The sequence below is a fragment of the Coniosporium apollinis genome (assembly GCF_000281105.1).
Source record: "Coniosporium apollinis CBS 100218 chromosome Unknown supercont1.76, whole genome shotgun sequence".
Lineage (NCBI taxonomy): Eukaryota > Fungi > Ascomycota > Dothideomycetes > Coniosporium > Coniosporium apollinis.
In genome coordinates, this window is record NW_006913338.1 from 7,537 (window position 1) to 21,820 (window position 14,284).

The 14,284-nt window shown below is 54.6% G+C and overlaps 5 protein-coding genes across 5 annotated transcripts; 4 read left to right on the forward strand and 1 right to left on the reverse strand.

The window, feature by feature from the left end:
- Window positions 1-1,155: 1,155 nt before the first annotated feature.
- W97_09041 (uncharacterized protein) lies at window positions 1,156-1,710 on the forward strand (the record flags this gene model as incomplete). The annotated part of the gene is made up of 1 exon (XM_007786905.1): window positions 1,156-1,710. One exon carries the CDS (start codon window positions 1,156-1,158, stop codon window positions 1,708-1,710), a length of 555 nt encoding a protein of 184 aa, XP_007785095.1.
- Window positions 1,711-2,033: 323 nt separating this feature from the next.
- On the reverse strand, window positions 2,034-4,739 carry W97_09042 (uncharacterized protein; the record flags this gene model as incomplete). Its single annotated transcript, XM_007786906.1, has 3 exons — window positions 2,034-2,704; window positions 2,779-4,474; window positions 4,551-4,739. The coding sequence occupies 3 exons, from the start codon at window positions 4,737-4,739 to the stop codon at window positions 2,034-2,036; spliced, it is 2,556 nt and encodes an 851-aa protein (XP_007785096.1).
- A 441-nt stretch (window positions 4,740-5,180) lies between these two features.
- On the forward strand, window positions 5,181-6,542 carry W97_09043 (uncharacterized protein; the record flags this gene model as incomplete). The annotated part of the gene is made up of 1 exon (XM_007786907.1): window positions 5,181-6,542. One exon carries the CDS (start codon window positions 5,181-5,183, stop codon window positions 6,540-6,542), a length of 1,362 nt encoding a protein of 453 aa, XP_007785097.1.
- Window positions 6,543-8,882: 2,340 nt separating this feature from the next.
- Window positions 8,883-9,299, forward strand: W97_09044 (uncharacterized protein; the record flags this gene model as incomplete). The annotated part of the gene is made up of 1 exon (XM_007786908.1): window positions 8,883-9,299. One exon carries the CDS (start codon window positions 8,883-8,885, stop codon window positions 9,297-9,299), a length of 417 nt encoding a protein of 138 aa, XP_007785098.1.
- Window positions 9,300-12,229: 2,930 nt separating this feature from the next.
- W97_09045 (uncharacterized protein) lies at window positions 12,230-14,272 on the forward strand (the record flags this gene model as incomplete). Its single annotated transcript, XM_007786909.1, has 1 exon — window positions 12,230-14,272. The coding sequence occupies one exon, from the start codon at window positions 12,230-12,232 to the stop codon at window positions 14,270-14,272; it is 2,043 nt and encodes a 680-aa protein (XP_007785099.1).
- Between the last annotated feature and the right edge of the window lie 12 nt (window positions 14,273-14,284).

The following is a 14,284-nucleotide window of genomic DNA, read 5'->3' on the forward strand; positions in this document are numbered from 1 at the left end:
GCACCTATTTATTAAACTCCTATAGGATATCCACACGGAGCGCCTTATCCGTAAACCTCTAGCTAAAAGCTTTAAGTGTTCTATTAATATGTATCTAGTCTAGTTGAATAAGCTTAATAGTGAGGATAATGTCCTTTATGCCCTTAGCCTTAGTGTGAACCCTAGCTGAATAAACTACCTCTTTAAGCACCTTATTAACGGTCTTAATAGCTAAAAGCCTCGTCCTTTTATTATGTAGGTAATAGCACTAGTAGTGAGATAGATCTATCTCAACGCCTTACTTAGTGTCTTTAATAACCTTGCGGCCTTTAAGCTTAACTATCTAGCTAATGTTATATTTAATAATATTAGTAGTAGCTAGCGGTACTAGCGAGTATCTAGAGCGGAGGCGCCGTAATAATTAAACTGGTTGCTGACTACTACTAGTAAAGCTCTTATCAATCACCTCTTTAACCTTAATATCTAGAGCGCTCCGCGGCGGCACGGTATCCTCGTTATCTTGAAACGCTGTAAAACGCGTGAACGGCTAATACCGAATAATAGCGGCACTATAACCCTCTAGCGGCTTATTAATAGCTTGCTGATGCGCTATAATATACCGCTGGACTTCCGCTAGTAGCGTTTGGTCTATTAGATTAGAAGCTAGCGGAGTAGGTGGTGGATTAGGTGGTGGAGCAGGCGGTAGCTCCTTTCCTCTTAATTTTTTGGGTTTGGGAGCCGTAGAGGGTGCCTTTTTGGTGCCTTTGCGTTTGCCCATATTGGGCAGTTTATATGGAGCTTTTCGGCTTCAAATTCAAGAGTTCAAGACGTTTAGGACGACAACGAGGTTGGGCTTATGGCCTGGGTGAGTTTTGGTGGGGCGCGCTCACAAAAACGCTCAGCTCCCGAGCCAGAGAAGCGCCGATCCGTGCAACGCCTGTACGACGTACTATTATCTACAGGTCAAGAATGGCCAGTGATCGCCACCTCGCCCGATGTGTACACGAGGGGTTACAAAGCACGTTACAGCTCTGTCTCTGTGCTATGCACGGTTAACGGCACAACTCACGACTCCGGCAGCATACTAGACGGCTCCATGGCACTGGTTCCAATTTCACCGTCGTAATCCTGAGCTACGTTACCCGCTTCGGACCTCCAGAAGAGTGCACGTTCATTATGGGCAGCAACAACGTCAGTAACTTCGAAGAGTCCCTGAAAAACATCTTCTCCGGCGTTGGCTTCGACAGCAGCGCTTTGGGAGGATTGGACTTAGATTACAACCGCCTGGGATGGGTTAACAGTACGTGGTGGCTGGAACCGCTCTATAATAATGCCAGCGCCACTCTTGAAAGCATCGAGAAGACCGTGGCGGGCGTGGCCATGGCGATGACAAACCGGATACGGATGGGTGGAACGAACTACTGGCGGCAACGTTCAGTTCCTGCTCTGGGCGCTATTCACCAAACGACAACTTGCGTTCGGTTTGACTGGAAGTGGCTTCTGCTCCCCGCGCTCCTCGTTGCCTTGAGCATTCTGCTGCTGTGCGCGACCATCGTGCAGACCGTACAGCATGCGCGCCAACAGGTATGGAAGTCTTCCCCGCTTCCACTACTATTTCATGGCTTGAGCTCTGATGTCAGGCAGGGCTGCGAGCGGGTGCCGCGGCTTGATGAGATGAATGTAGTTGCGGAGGAGACAAGAGTTCGCCTGAGAAGAATCGAGAATGGTTAAGAGTTCGCAGCTGAGAAAGAAGATTCAAGGGATGGGCAGTCATAGCACGTTAATGACAACGAAATGTTGTCGAAAAGGCCAGCGAACGGACGCTTGCTTGGGATAATGCGAAAATGTTGATTTACTACTCGAGACATGTATGAACAAGGTCATGAGATTTCGTGACACGCAAATACCTAGACAAGGTATCTCACACCGCGATGCGCCTGACAAACGCCTCACAATGCACCCAAACTCTCTACCTCATTGAACCGCGTCCACCGGCCCACGAGCGCCCTTGAGTGACACTGCCAACCACACCACCGCTCGAGACCACTGATAACTCACACCTCCTCCACGCCCTCCACCTTCTTCAAAAACTCCCTTACCCTCCCAATCTCGACCCCCTCAGACGCCTCACTCTCGACCGCCTGAACCAGCATCCCAAGCCCATCCTCAACCCTACTTTCATCCACACCCGTACACAAGCTGACAACCTTCCTATACTGCCTCTCTAGCTCGCCATTGCGCGCTTTGAGCGCCTGGCTCTTATGCAGCAGGCTGCTCTTGTTCGCCGCATAAGCCTCGAGTCTGCTACGTAATGCTGCCGGCGGAGGGAGCGCCTTCAGGACCGCCGGGCTGATCTGCAGGCTTCTGGTCTCGTCCGCACCAGCCGCCTCCACCGCCATGAGTTCCTTCGGCAAAGGCACCATTTGATCCGCTTCGCCCACCTGCACGACCTTGACGTTCGCCAACGCCGAGGGGTCCGTGACTACGCCGCTACGCAGAAGTCTGGCGCGCTGGTCATCGATGGCGCGGCGGAGGTTCGCGATGCGTTGCTGGCGGTCTGTGCGGGTGCGCATGCGGCGCTGGAGGGCTTCGAGTTTCTGGAGTTCGGACTTCTGCAGGGCGGAGAGCTCGCGGATGGCGGTGTTGGTGGCGTCGATTTGGTCTTGCTTGAGGCGGATCTCGGCTGAGAATTGGGATTCGGTTTGAGAGAGGAAGGAAGACATTGCTGTGGAGTGGGGAGGTTAGTCACGTGATAGCGTGGTGGGAGCTATGGTGAGAGTGGGAGAGGACTTAGCTTACATGGCATCATATCCCTGCTCGCCTCTTCGACGCGGGATAGTGTGGTTTTGGTGGATTTCGTAGGCGAGCCGACCTGGTTCGACTGCGATGATGATTGTACAGCACCCCCTTGGGGCAGCTCCTCGCCAACACCGAAGTCTATCGGCCGCAGACCTTTGTGGTTCGGGATCCGCGGATCCGCCTGCACCTCCATGAGCTGCCTGATGATCCTGCGGTTGCCGATTCTCGCGACAAGGTTCAATGCTGTGTTGCCGGCCTTGTCTTGAGCGTTCACGATCTCGCTCATGAACCTGATGAGGCTGATCGGCCTGGCAACGTTGAAAGATTCAAACGACGCGCCTTGGCCGCTTGAGCCGCTGTTGCTGCGGACAAGGAACTCGAGCAGAGCCTCCAGGTAATACTTGCTAGATGCTGAACGGCCGTTGATACCGCATGCGACGGCGATGTGGTGGAGAATGGTCCGGCCTTGTGCGTCACGGACTTCAATCAGCGGACCCAGAATTTCCAGTAGCTCGGGAAAGCAGCTGTGGTCGAGGCTGTTGTTTACTTGCACCGCTGCCATGAGGGGTGTTTGGCCGGCAGCGTTGCCTCGAAAGATGCTGGCGCCTTTTGAAATCAGTAGGCGCATGAGAGATACACGCGCTAGGGTTGCTGCCCAGTGAAGCGCGGTATTGGCGGACTGATCGAGGGGTAGGTCCAGGTCTGAGCCGGACAGCGACTGAATGGCTGGATGAGTAGAGAAATCTGTGCGGGAGAGATCTGCAAAGAGGTCGAGAAGCACGGCTTGCTTGTCTTCTGTTTCCTTGTCGCCCGGTGGTGGAAGGGGTGACAGGGCAATCGGTACGTCGCCATCATAGTGCGCCGATTGATGGTACACGAAAGACTCGTTCGGTTCTGTGGGTGTGCCATCTCGCATGGACACGTCGGCAACACCGTTTCCCTGGGTAGGTGTCTCCTCTTGACTTGACGGCCGCATTCGTTTCCGAGGTGGCTCCATGTCTCCTTGGGTTTGTTGTTCCGTGGACATGGTGCCATATGTCGAGTCCCCGGGTCCGAAGCTGCGCTCTGATGCAATGCTCTGCATGCTCTGCTGGCTTGCAGCACGGAAAGAGTCCTGGCTCGCTAGAGCAGGTGGCTGAGGTGGCCGGCCCATGACAGCACCCGGTCTTCGCTGAGCGCTGCCTGGCCGTGGCGCTGGAGAGTTGAGCCTGGCTACTTTGTTCATAGCAGCGATCGCGTTCGACGCTGTGGATGAGATGTTGGAGAAGAAGGTGCCGTTGGCGTTCTGACTATTCGCACGAGGGTCAACAGTCGCCGTGTACAGTCGCTTCCGGTTCGCCGCCTGGGCCTGCTCCTTGGTTGGCGTGTCTATGCCCTGTCCAGGTTGACCGGTACCATCGGCGCCCATGTCGTACTCAAGAAGTGGACGAAGCAGCTCCTCGACTCCATACTGCCGGCAAAACTCGCGGCCACGACGGTAGTTTATCCACGTCCCCTGATACTTCCCGTACCCGCCCTGCACCTTCTCGTGCTCGCCGACGAGAATCTCCTTCTCCAGGACCTTGGTTCGCTTGCCCTTGTCAACGCCAGCGACTTTCAAGATCTGAGTTGCATTTAGCCACGAGTCGGACCGTCTGCGCATGACAGCGACGCCATGAACTTCCATTTCGTAGACCGACACGCCCGAGTAAACGGCCTAGTTTCGACGCGCCTGCAGTCAGCCTCGTTGCGCGCATACAAAGGAGAAAGACAACGCTTCGTGTGCAACATACCGTGTATATCTGCGGTTTCTCCATGACATGCGACATGCCGTTCGCTTCCGGAAAGCTTCGCCATGCGCCGGCCTGCGTTGTCATGCCGTGCTGAGAGGAGTTGTACATGGGCGGCGGCGGGGCGGATGTGCCCGAAGTAAAGGACGCTGACCGGGTGTCGAGGGTGGCCAAGGGGTGCGCGACTTGCATCTTGGTTGCGATTTAGGGGGTATGGCTATCGCTGTCGCGCTGGGCTATGGTGTGGTGGTGGTGGTGGTGGTGGTAGTGGTGGTGGTGGTGGACTGCGAAGGACGTGCCTGGCGCAGTGTGGGGTTCGCTCGCGGTGTGTCTAGGCAGTGGACGCGCCGGACTCACGGCCAATTGCTGTGTCTTGCGCGCTGGATGCTGCAAGATAGGTGCTCGCTATGCAAGAAATCAAGCAAGCGCTGTCTCCGCTCTAGCTCGAATATGGTGACGGTGCTGAGCAGTATGGGAGAGGCGGCGGTGGAGGGCAGCGCGTGATGTTCCGCCCACGAACTTGCCGTGAACGCGTCTCGCTGGCCAATCGAAGCAAAGAAGCGAAACCTTCCACCGACTCTGTTCCACCGTTTAAACAAGACAGCAGCACATACACGGGATACATATACGTTAATGTGGCGCCCGTTCAACTACAATGCAATCGATCCAGCCCTAGCAAGACACCTTCTGCGCGCTCTGCTGCGCGAATGCACCTACCTGCCAGACGCCGCTGCCCGAGCCTACTTCCGCCAACACGTGCTCGCACGCTTTAGGGAACATCACCCTCCCAGCTCCCGCAGGACATCTGCATGGCCGCCAGAAAAGCACAGGTTGGCAGGATACAGCCATGACCTACTCCCGCACCGACTGCGCGGCTTGCTTAGGCAAGCCCGCAAAGGCCTGGCTCTGCTGCGGCGCGCCAATGAAGGGGAGATGGGGCCTTTGCTGCGCGTCCTATCCTATACCTACGGCCGATCCGGGAAGGCGAGGCATGAGATGATGCGGTCGCTTCTCCTGCCAGATGTGCCCGCAGACTCGAATGCTCTGACGGCGCTCCGAGAGCAGGATCCCCCTGATGCCTCCGGTTCCAAGCACCGCGTGACAGATATCCCCCCAGTCTTCGAACCTCCCAAACTAAAGGACGGTACCATCCAGTACACGCTGTCGAACCGCTTTTCCAAGCTCAAAGCCCTCCTCGAATCGCAACGACACCAGAGGTTTACTCGCGATTCCGCCAACCGCAGTCCCGTCCGCTCCCTCGTGCTCAAGATACCCCAAACAAACGTGTGGGAAAGGCCCATGCCGCGCAAAAGAGAGAAGAACAAGGTGATCGAGTGGTATGCCCGGCTGCTGGCGAGTGTCTTCCCGCCTCTGCCTGAACACGCTTGGGTGAGGTTGAGGGACTTGGCTTGTGCGTCTACGCCCTGGGAGGGACCTGTAAGCCGCAGGGCGAGACCTGCATCTGTACCCGACATACTAGGAGTGCGAGATCTGGAGAAATTGGTGAACGTCGAGGACGTGACCTCTGGGACCGATTATCTCACGCTAGCATGCAGGAGAGAGGGTTTAGACGAGACGGGGCCGAGGAAGGGCAGGCTGTTACGGCTTGTAGGCGATGACAGTAGCCGCTTCACTGCACTGGATCTCTGGCTAGTAAACGAAGAAGCCATTGAACAGGCCAAAGAGCAGTTACTGGAAGACAGCATCGGCATACGGAAGCTGGACACAAAGAGGAGGACGAGAGACAAGCATAGGCCATCGACCCTCACCCACAGGTTCATGAGGAAGATGTGGGCGAGAGTGTTTGCACAATGTCCCCTAATGATGTGGGATCCAGAGCGGGCTCGATGGAATATCCGGTGGGGCACTGTTCCGGGGCTCTTCGACAGTGTAGACACCGCCTCGACCGACGCAGATCTTTTTGCCGGAGTCAACAATATGGGGAAGCTCGAGCAGCCGCTTCGGGAGCCCCAGCAGTCCGCTGTTGATCCGTGATACCCTGCCTCTTACTGTCTCGGTTCAATACTATCGTAAGTCAATCGCAGCGTGCTTACCGTGCGCCTCGCCCGTGTCTGCCACCCAGATGATGATGCGCTCTCGTGGTGTGGTTGGCACTGAGATACTCATAGCGATGACAGAATGGCTTCCGCCTTAGACGCCTAGCGAGATGTAGATACCTCGAGTGTATCGTGTCCGACCATCGAAACGAGTGGCATCTTAAAACCATGGGCACGTAGCCTGCCTAGAGTCAAAGATGGCAATTGTGCGTCCTTAGCCTGGCGGGAGCGGTTACGGAGGCAGCGCGGGTTGCAACTCGAAGAAGATACTAGTCAAGGCTTCAGAATTAGATTTGTACCGAACCTGGTTGCATGACAGGATTGAAGTTGATCGGCGAGCTTTGGCACCAGACGGATGGACTGGATAAGGACCACCTCCATGGGTAACTACTGTATCTTCTACATCTTTAGAGTCCAGCGTGGTGCAACATAGCTTCTCTAATGCTGTTGAGATGCAATTCATGAGTCACACGTTCACGTAGCTGATTCGGTGCCATCCGCTTTCCATCAAGAATTCCTTCAAGTCTCAACCTGTAATGCTTCGTATCACCGTGAATTAAGTGTGGCTGACAAACTCAAACATCCCTTAGTTTTTTACTTTGTCTCGGCTGCCGTAGAAGCCACATTGCGGCAACCTGTGTAAAATTCTTTGTCGGATCGAAGACGCTTCTGTTACTGCCCATACGTCATTGTCATGTCAGACGTTCTTAAGGTTGTCGACTCCCACATCACTGTTCAAGAGCCACCCGGAAAGCCTTCCCGGGTTTGGAAAAGCGGATTGAGTTTTGAAGTCGCAGTGAGTTTCTCGCGGACCCGCTACGCAAGCAGTATCAAGTTGAGAGCGGTACGCACATTGACCGGCAGCAGGGTAGACATTTATCAGGCAGGAGACCTCCGCGCTCTCGGCTGGTAGGCGGCCTGCCCGAAGAGTCACGTTTCAACGACCAGTATGGATCTTGTTCGTTGCATGAAACGGCACGCTGGAATGGCTCACAAAACGTCACTGATATCCCAATCCACCGCCGAACCAAGCTGCCAAACCTACAACTGGATAGCTGGACTTCTCACTGATCACGATGCGCTGTCACTGAAACCACAGTTGCGCCGCAGAGTTCCACAACACACAATCGATGGCTTTTATCGCAGCGCAAAGGGACACTTCTGCCAAGATCGGGATCAGTTTTTAGGTCTTCCTGAACGCATTGTCGCCGACATACTCGCCTGCGAAGACATAAACATGACCACACTACTGGACCAGGTAGAGTCAGACGCGGTCACGCGGAAGAAGCTGCTTAATCAGTACACGACTAGTCTTTTGTTTGCCAATGGTCGCAGCGGTGGGTTTCCGATGGATTATCTTGTACAGTGTCGAAGGGAGCACCCGCAACTAGCCAAGCAGGCAACTACGGACTTTACGGTCGAACAGTATGCCAGCTGGCCCGCACTACAGAATCGCAAAGTCATTAGAAAACACGAGCTCTCCGGTACACCACAACCGCGGAATGATACACATAGAGGCACTCTTGCGCCGCTGGCTTCGTCATTGAGTCCAAGGCTCACTTGGCCCGGCTCTAATGCATCTTCACTCACTTTGACATCGGCGAGGCGAAAGACATCAAGCGGGCTACCTTCCAAACACTTGAAAGCATCAGACACATCTCAATCCGCGCGGAACGTGAAGCCAAGTAGGACGCCGCAGTCGGACTATCACACGGCGACCCCAGCTGGTGGCGGTGAGAGCGGATTGACTCAGTTGGAAAACATAGACACCGGTCACTCCGCTCTACGAAGCCATGCCGCGTGCTTCTCCAACCTGCCCGGAAAGGTCCGTAGACGAGTCTATTCAATCGCCCTTCCATGTCCGTCTATATTAGTAGTCGACTCCGTCCTTGCCGCACAGCTACGTGACCTTCGGAAAAGAGGCAGTAGAAGAACGTCCTACAAGTTGGAGGATGACCTTGGTCGGAAGTGGGAGACCACTTACTTTGGACGTCCCACAAATGGTCGGTCGCCTCTCACCAGCTTGGCCGCCTTCGGCATCAACCGTGCCATCTACAACGAAGCAGCAAGATACTTTTACAGCCACACCACGTTCCTGTTCTACGGCAGCCCACAGGGCGCCCAAGCCTTTCTCCACGACCGTGCACACAACCTCCATCTCATTCGGATCGTGTCTCTCGCTTACCACTTCAACGCCGCTACCACCCCTGACAGCAAATCAGCCAACAGCTGTCCAGCGTTCCCAACAAACCCCGCCGAAACCGCACCGCAGTCCCCAATGCTCTCCTTCACAACCAAACCCAGCGAGTGGCGCCATCTCCTCAACATCCTCATCTTCGCCTGTCCCGGCCTCCGCAGCTGCGAGCTGGTCATCGATGCCTCAATATGGGCCAGCGCGCCCTGGGATCTCGGGGCCCAGGAAGTGTTCCTGCACCCTAACAGCTATGAACCGCGAGATGGCGGAAAGAGCCACAGAAGCTTTCTGCAGCACGTTGCGAGACTATGTGGTAGCAGTATGCGGTTCTCGCTGAGGATACTGGAGGCGAATACGGAAGAGAGAAGGAGGCGGCAGGGGATGCTGGAGCATTATGTCAGGGGTGTGATGATGGAGAGGGAGCTCGAGGCGCGGAAGAGGGAGTGTTTATGCGGGAAGGTCAAGTTGAAGAGGGCGTGCATGAGGGACTGGGGCGCTTGAGCTGGATAGGGTGGTCTGATAGGGGCGTTTGTTATGGCGAAGGTATTCAGGCGGGAAGAGGTGTGGATAGACGGCTGGCAATTTCAGCCTAGCAACGACAAGTCAATTGTTGTGCCGGGTAGGAATAAGTCGTGGAGAGCCCGCAGCTGCTGCTGTAGGACTCAAGTTCGGATCTCGTGAAAAGCCATGTAAAGTAGTCACGCCTTCTGTAACAATACATCGAAAAAGTGCTCCTCACCGCTGAAAATCGCTAGCTGCAGATACGGGTGATGATGTGCATGGAAATTGTCCCATACGCACCAGGTTGAGATGAGCCCCCTGGCAGTGCAGCTAACTTATTCAGTGGCTGCGGACGATTTCTTCACATTAGTTGCGTACACTCTTCCGCTATAGGAAGTTTTGTGCCAGCGCAGTCTCTCAGTCGGCTGGTACGGGCATGGCTTCTTGCAGAATTGTTGTGAGCTCTTTCCATACAAGATACGCTCTGCCAGCGTAGTCTCCCACTTTAAATCCTATGGGGTGGGCTTCCTGCACAATTGGTGTCAAACACTTTCCCCAAAGGAACCACCTTACCAGTGCAGCCTCTGAGTTGAGCTTCTACGGGGCTAGACACTTACACAGTTCGTATCAAACTTCCCCTAGAGGATCCATCCTGCCAGTGAAATCTCCAGATTGAGCCCATACTGGGCTGGCTCCTCACAAAAGTGATGTGCGCCCTTTCCTCACCCACTAATTCTGCCCACATGATCTGTTTACATGTTCTGCCACTACCTGTTGCCTCTCGAATCGGCCATTGCTCGCTGGACAGAGAGCGTGATGGGTATAGAGACCTCTAGTCGGCACTTCTCTTCTCTCTTCCTTATTCCACACCACCACCAACTTCCGTGATACTCTCCAGTGCTCTTCACTGTCTTTCCCTCCCTCTCCAGTCCGCTGCATCATCGTGTTGCAAATTCTTGTCCTTGTCATCTGCTTTACCCCAAAGAAGTGACCCAATTTACCGTTCTCGCTAATTATCTTCACTCACGCTATCACCACTTACCTACAACCGGTCAACGCTCACCACCTCTCAACTCTGATGCCGCTGACACTTCTCGTCCAGTTTCTCATGCATCTTTGCCCGCTGGTACCGGGCGAGTCCCTCATGGCATCCGTCCTCAGTCCTGTCCTACACCTCTTCCGAAACAGATCTGTGGTTCAAAGCACCGCTCACAGAAGGCAAGCAAAGGGTACAATCGCCCTGGAGCACTCTGGCTAACTCTTTGCTGGCAGCCTGAAACCTCGATGACTCGCATGAAATGCAATCTTCTTCCAGGATAGGCCCGGGCCGATCGCAGGATCCTGACAGATCATCCAGGTATGTCTTTGGTCGAGCGTCTTCCTGTCTGAATCTGCTAACAATTATGCATCCCCAGAATTGGACTCGCGCCCCAGGTCTCCTCTTGAGACGTACGGCTTGTCTTCAGTCCCTACCTCATCCGTTTCTTTTCCAGCCAACGAGCTCGCCATACACAGCGGCACACGGAAATTTTTCGCATTCCAGGCATTTCTCGACACAAGAGCAACTTGCAACACCACTGGCCGTCCTCCAGAGCGAAGACAGCACCTTGCAAAGGCTCCTTATGGCTTGAGTACCACCCAGAGCGATTTGGGCCTTCCAAGCCGCCTCGTACAATGGCCACATTACGACTTCAACCACTGCGCCAGCGCTCATCCCAGTACACGATGAATCGCCTGGGATGGTTTGCAAGGCGTCTCACCCTCATCACTGGTCATTCGTAAGAAAGATCGATGCTTTTTGGACCTCAGCAGCAGCGCACAACCTCATCCCAATAACGGTATACCGTATGGGAGTTTCGCGAGGCGCCTTGCTGTCATCACCGGTCATTTATGAAGAATCAAAATGCTTTGGGACCTCAGTCGCTGCGTACTCGCTCATCCGCATAGCGATGCATCGCTAGGGAGTTTTGCGAGACAGCTTGCTCTCATCACCGGTCTTTGTATGATAGGACTTTTTTCGGGCCTCAGCTGCTGCGCACATGCTCATCCCAAGGACGTCATGTCGCCCGGGAATTTTGCTGGACGTCTTGCTGGCAATGGTCCATCCATCGAAGGACTTGAAAGGCAGGTAACTCGAGGGATGACTGTATGATAGGATCCGAGGCCAAAGGCCGTTTGAGGACAACTGTCTGTCTGACGGGGGACTGCTCAGTGAAGATTTTATCTTTGCTGACTTTTTCGGCTACTCTAGGTCCGTGAGTTTATCCGACTCCGAGTGTGCCGGATGCTGAGTTTGAATTCGGGCTCACGGTTCCATGGTTGCTTTTGACGGCGGACCACTGGCTTTCTCCCAACCTAACCGGAGGCCACGGTTTCTGGTTTTGCAGTCCAGTCACAGTCGGACTCATCCTTTGCATTCTGGCATCAATGAGCGCGAAGCTATTGCTGACGCTTGGACTATTTGGGAATGGTTTTACAGCTGGACGATGGGAGAAAAGTCGGACGGGCCGATGACTCGGACGGTGGATAGGTGTCCTGGGGCTTGTGTCGCATTTCGTCTTTGTATGTGCACTACGAGTTATCGCTGGCAGGAACCGTTTCCCACTTCTGTAGACACGAGTGGAGAGCTATGCCATTCAGATGTTTTCTGCCTACCTGCCTGGAGTGAGTAGATGTCGATGTCGAGTGTGGCTAGAGTGATCATCACCTCAGTCCTGCAGGTGCCCACGGGTGCCGTGAGGTTCACCTGCACGTTCCATGGCGGAACGATCCGGGCCGCATGGTCGATCTCCAGCTGCGAAACTCATTAGAACCTACTCAGGTGGAATCTTAGGCTCAGGTTCCTCGAGGCGGTACCTAGTCTCTTTGCAAATCGTGTCCCTTAAGAGCACAATACGCACCTGTTACACTAAAGAGACAATCACTCCTTCATGTGGCATCTTCTGCGCAATGCCTTGACACTCCCATCTCGACGGAACAGGCCTGGCATTCGCCTTCCGCGTCCGCTTCCACGCACACATCTTGCAACCATCTCCGCACGCCTGCAACACACATCTCAGCCACAGGCGGGTATACGTCTTCGGGACTATCAACAAGAATGCATACAGACCGTGCTGGAGTACTTGAGCAAGGGGCACAGAAGACTGGGAATTTCGTTGGCCACTGGCAGTGGAAAGACTGTCATCTTCACGCAGCTCATCGACCGTGTCCTGCCTCCCGGCCATGAAGCCACACAGACTCTCATCCTCGTCCATCGGCGCGAACTCGTCGAACAAGCGGCGCGACACTGTATGGCAGCATACCCTTCGAAGACGGTCGAGATCGAGATGGCATCCAGTCACGCCTCCGGCCTAGCCGACATTACCGTGGCCTCTATACAAAGCATAGCTTCCGGAGAACGAATACGCAAGTTCGATCCGAGAAGGTTTAAGCTGGTGTTAGTGGACGAGGCGCATCACATCGTGGCATCGCAGTACCTGAGTGTTCTGGAGCACTTTGGGCTGAGGCACTCAGGGGAGTCACTTACGGCCCTCGTCGGCGTTTCCGCTACCTTCTCTCGGCCGGATGGACTACGCCTTGGGACGGTCATCGATCACATCGTCTACCACAAGGACTACGTCGATATGATTGGAGAGAACTGGCTGTCGAACGTGATATTCACGACTGTAGAGTCCAAGGCAGACGTCTCCGGCGTCAAAACCGGCATGAACGGAGATTTCCAAACAGGAGCATTGTCGAGGGCCGTCAACACTCCCGGGATCAACGACCTCACGGTCAGAGCGTGGATGGCACGCGGCGCTGGGAGAAAGTCAACTCTGGTGTTCTGCGTAGATCTCAACCACCTCTCTCACCTGACCGGCACCTTTCGTCACTTCGGCATTGACGCCCGGTTCGTCACTGGCGATACACCGCAAACCACACGGAGCAAGACGCTTGATGCATTCAAGAACGGCGAGTTTCCCGTGCTCCTCAACTGCGGTGTCTTCACTGAAGGAACCGACATCCCGAACATCGACTGCGTACTTCTTGCGCGCCCAACGAAGTCTCGAAACCTGCTTGTGCAGATGATCGGACGAGGCATGCGCCTTCATCCGGGAAAGAAGGACTGTCATATCATTGATATGGTCGCTTCGCTGCAGGCGGGCATCGTCACGACCCCGACATTGTTCGGTCTTGATCCATCGGAGATAGTCACCGACGCCGCAGTCAGTGACATGGTCAGCATTAGAGACCGCAAGGAACGGGAAGCCATGCGAGAACGTGAGGCTGCGGGTGGCCAATATGTGGCGCCTACAAGCAGCAGCTCGAATCGCGTTGTCACGTTTACCGATTACGACTCTGTATATGATCTCCTGGAAGACACATCTGGGGAGCGCCACATACGCGGCATCAGCCCCCTGGCCTGGGTAGAGGTTGGAGAAGACCGCTACATCCTGTCTACCCAGCGCGGCGACTTCCTGACAATCGAAAAAGAGGCAGGGTCTTTTGTGGTCAAATACACTCAGAAGCTCCCCCCTGGCGCCAGGAGCAGGAGTCCGTTCATGCGACCGAGGCAAATTGCGAGTAGCGATACCTTAAAGCACGCAACAGGTGCCGCGGATACCTTTGCCCAAGAGACCTTCGAGTGGATCTTCATTGCAACTAACCAAGCATGGCGGAAGAAACCCGCGTCTGAGTCACAGCTCATATTCTTGAACAAGCTGCGGGATAAAAGTGATCAGCTGACAGAAGATACGATCACGAAGGGCCGCGCTGGGGATATGATTACGAAGATCAAGCATGGCGCAAAAGGAAGGTTCGAACAGCTAAGCGTCAAAAAGCGGGCTGTTACGAGGGATGTACAGAAACGCGCCAAGGTTGATGAGTTACGGACCCGGGAGCGAGTCCAGGTTGGCCCACTCAATGATCTGACGTTGCCACAATACACGGCACAGGACGACGCTCTGCAGTCAGATCAGGTTGCTATACAATGACGCAAGCGACCG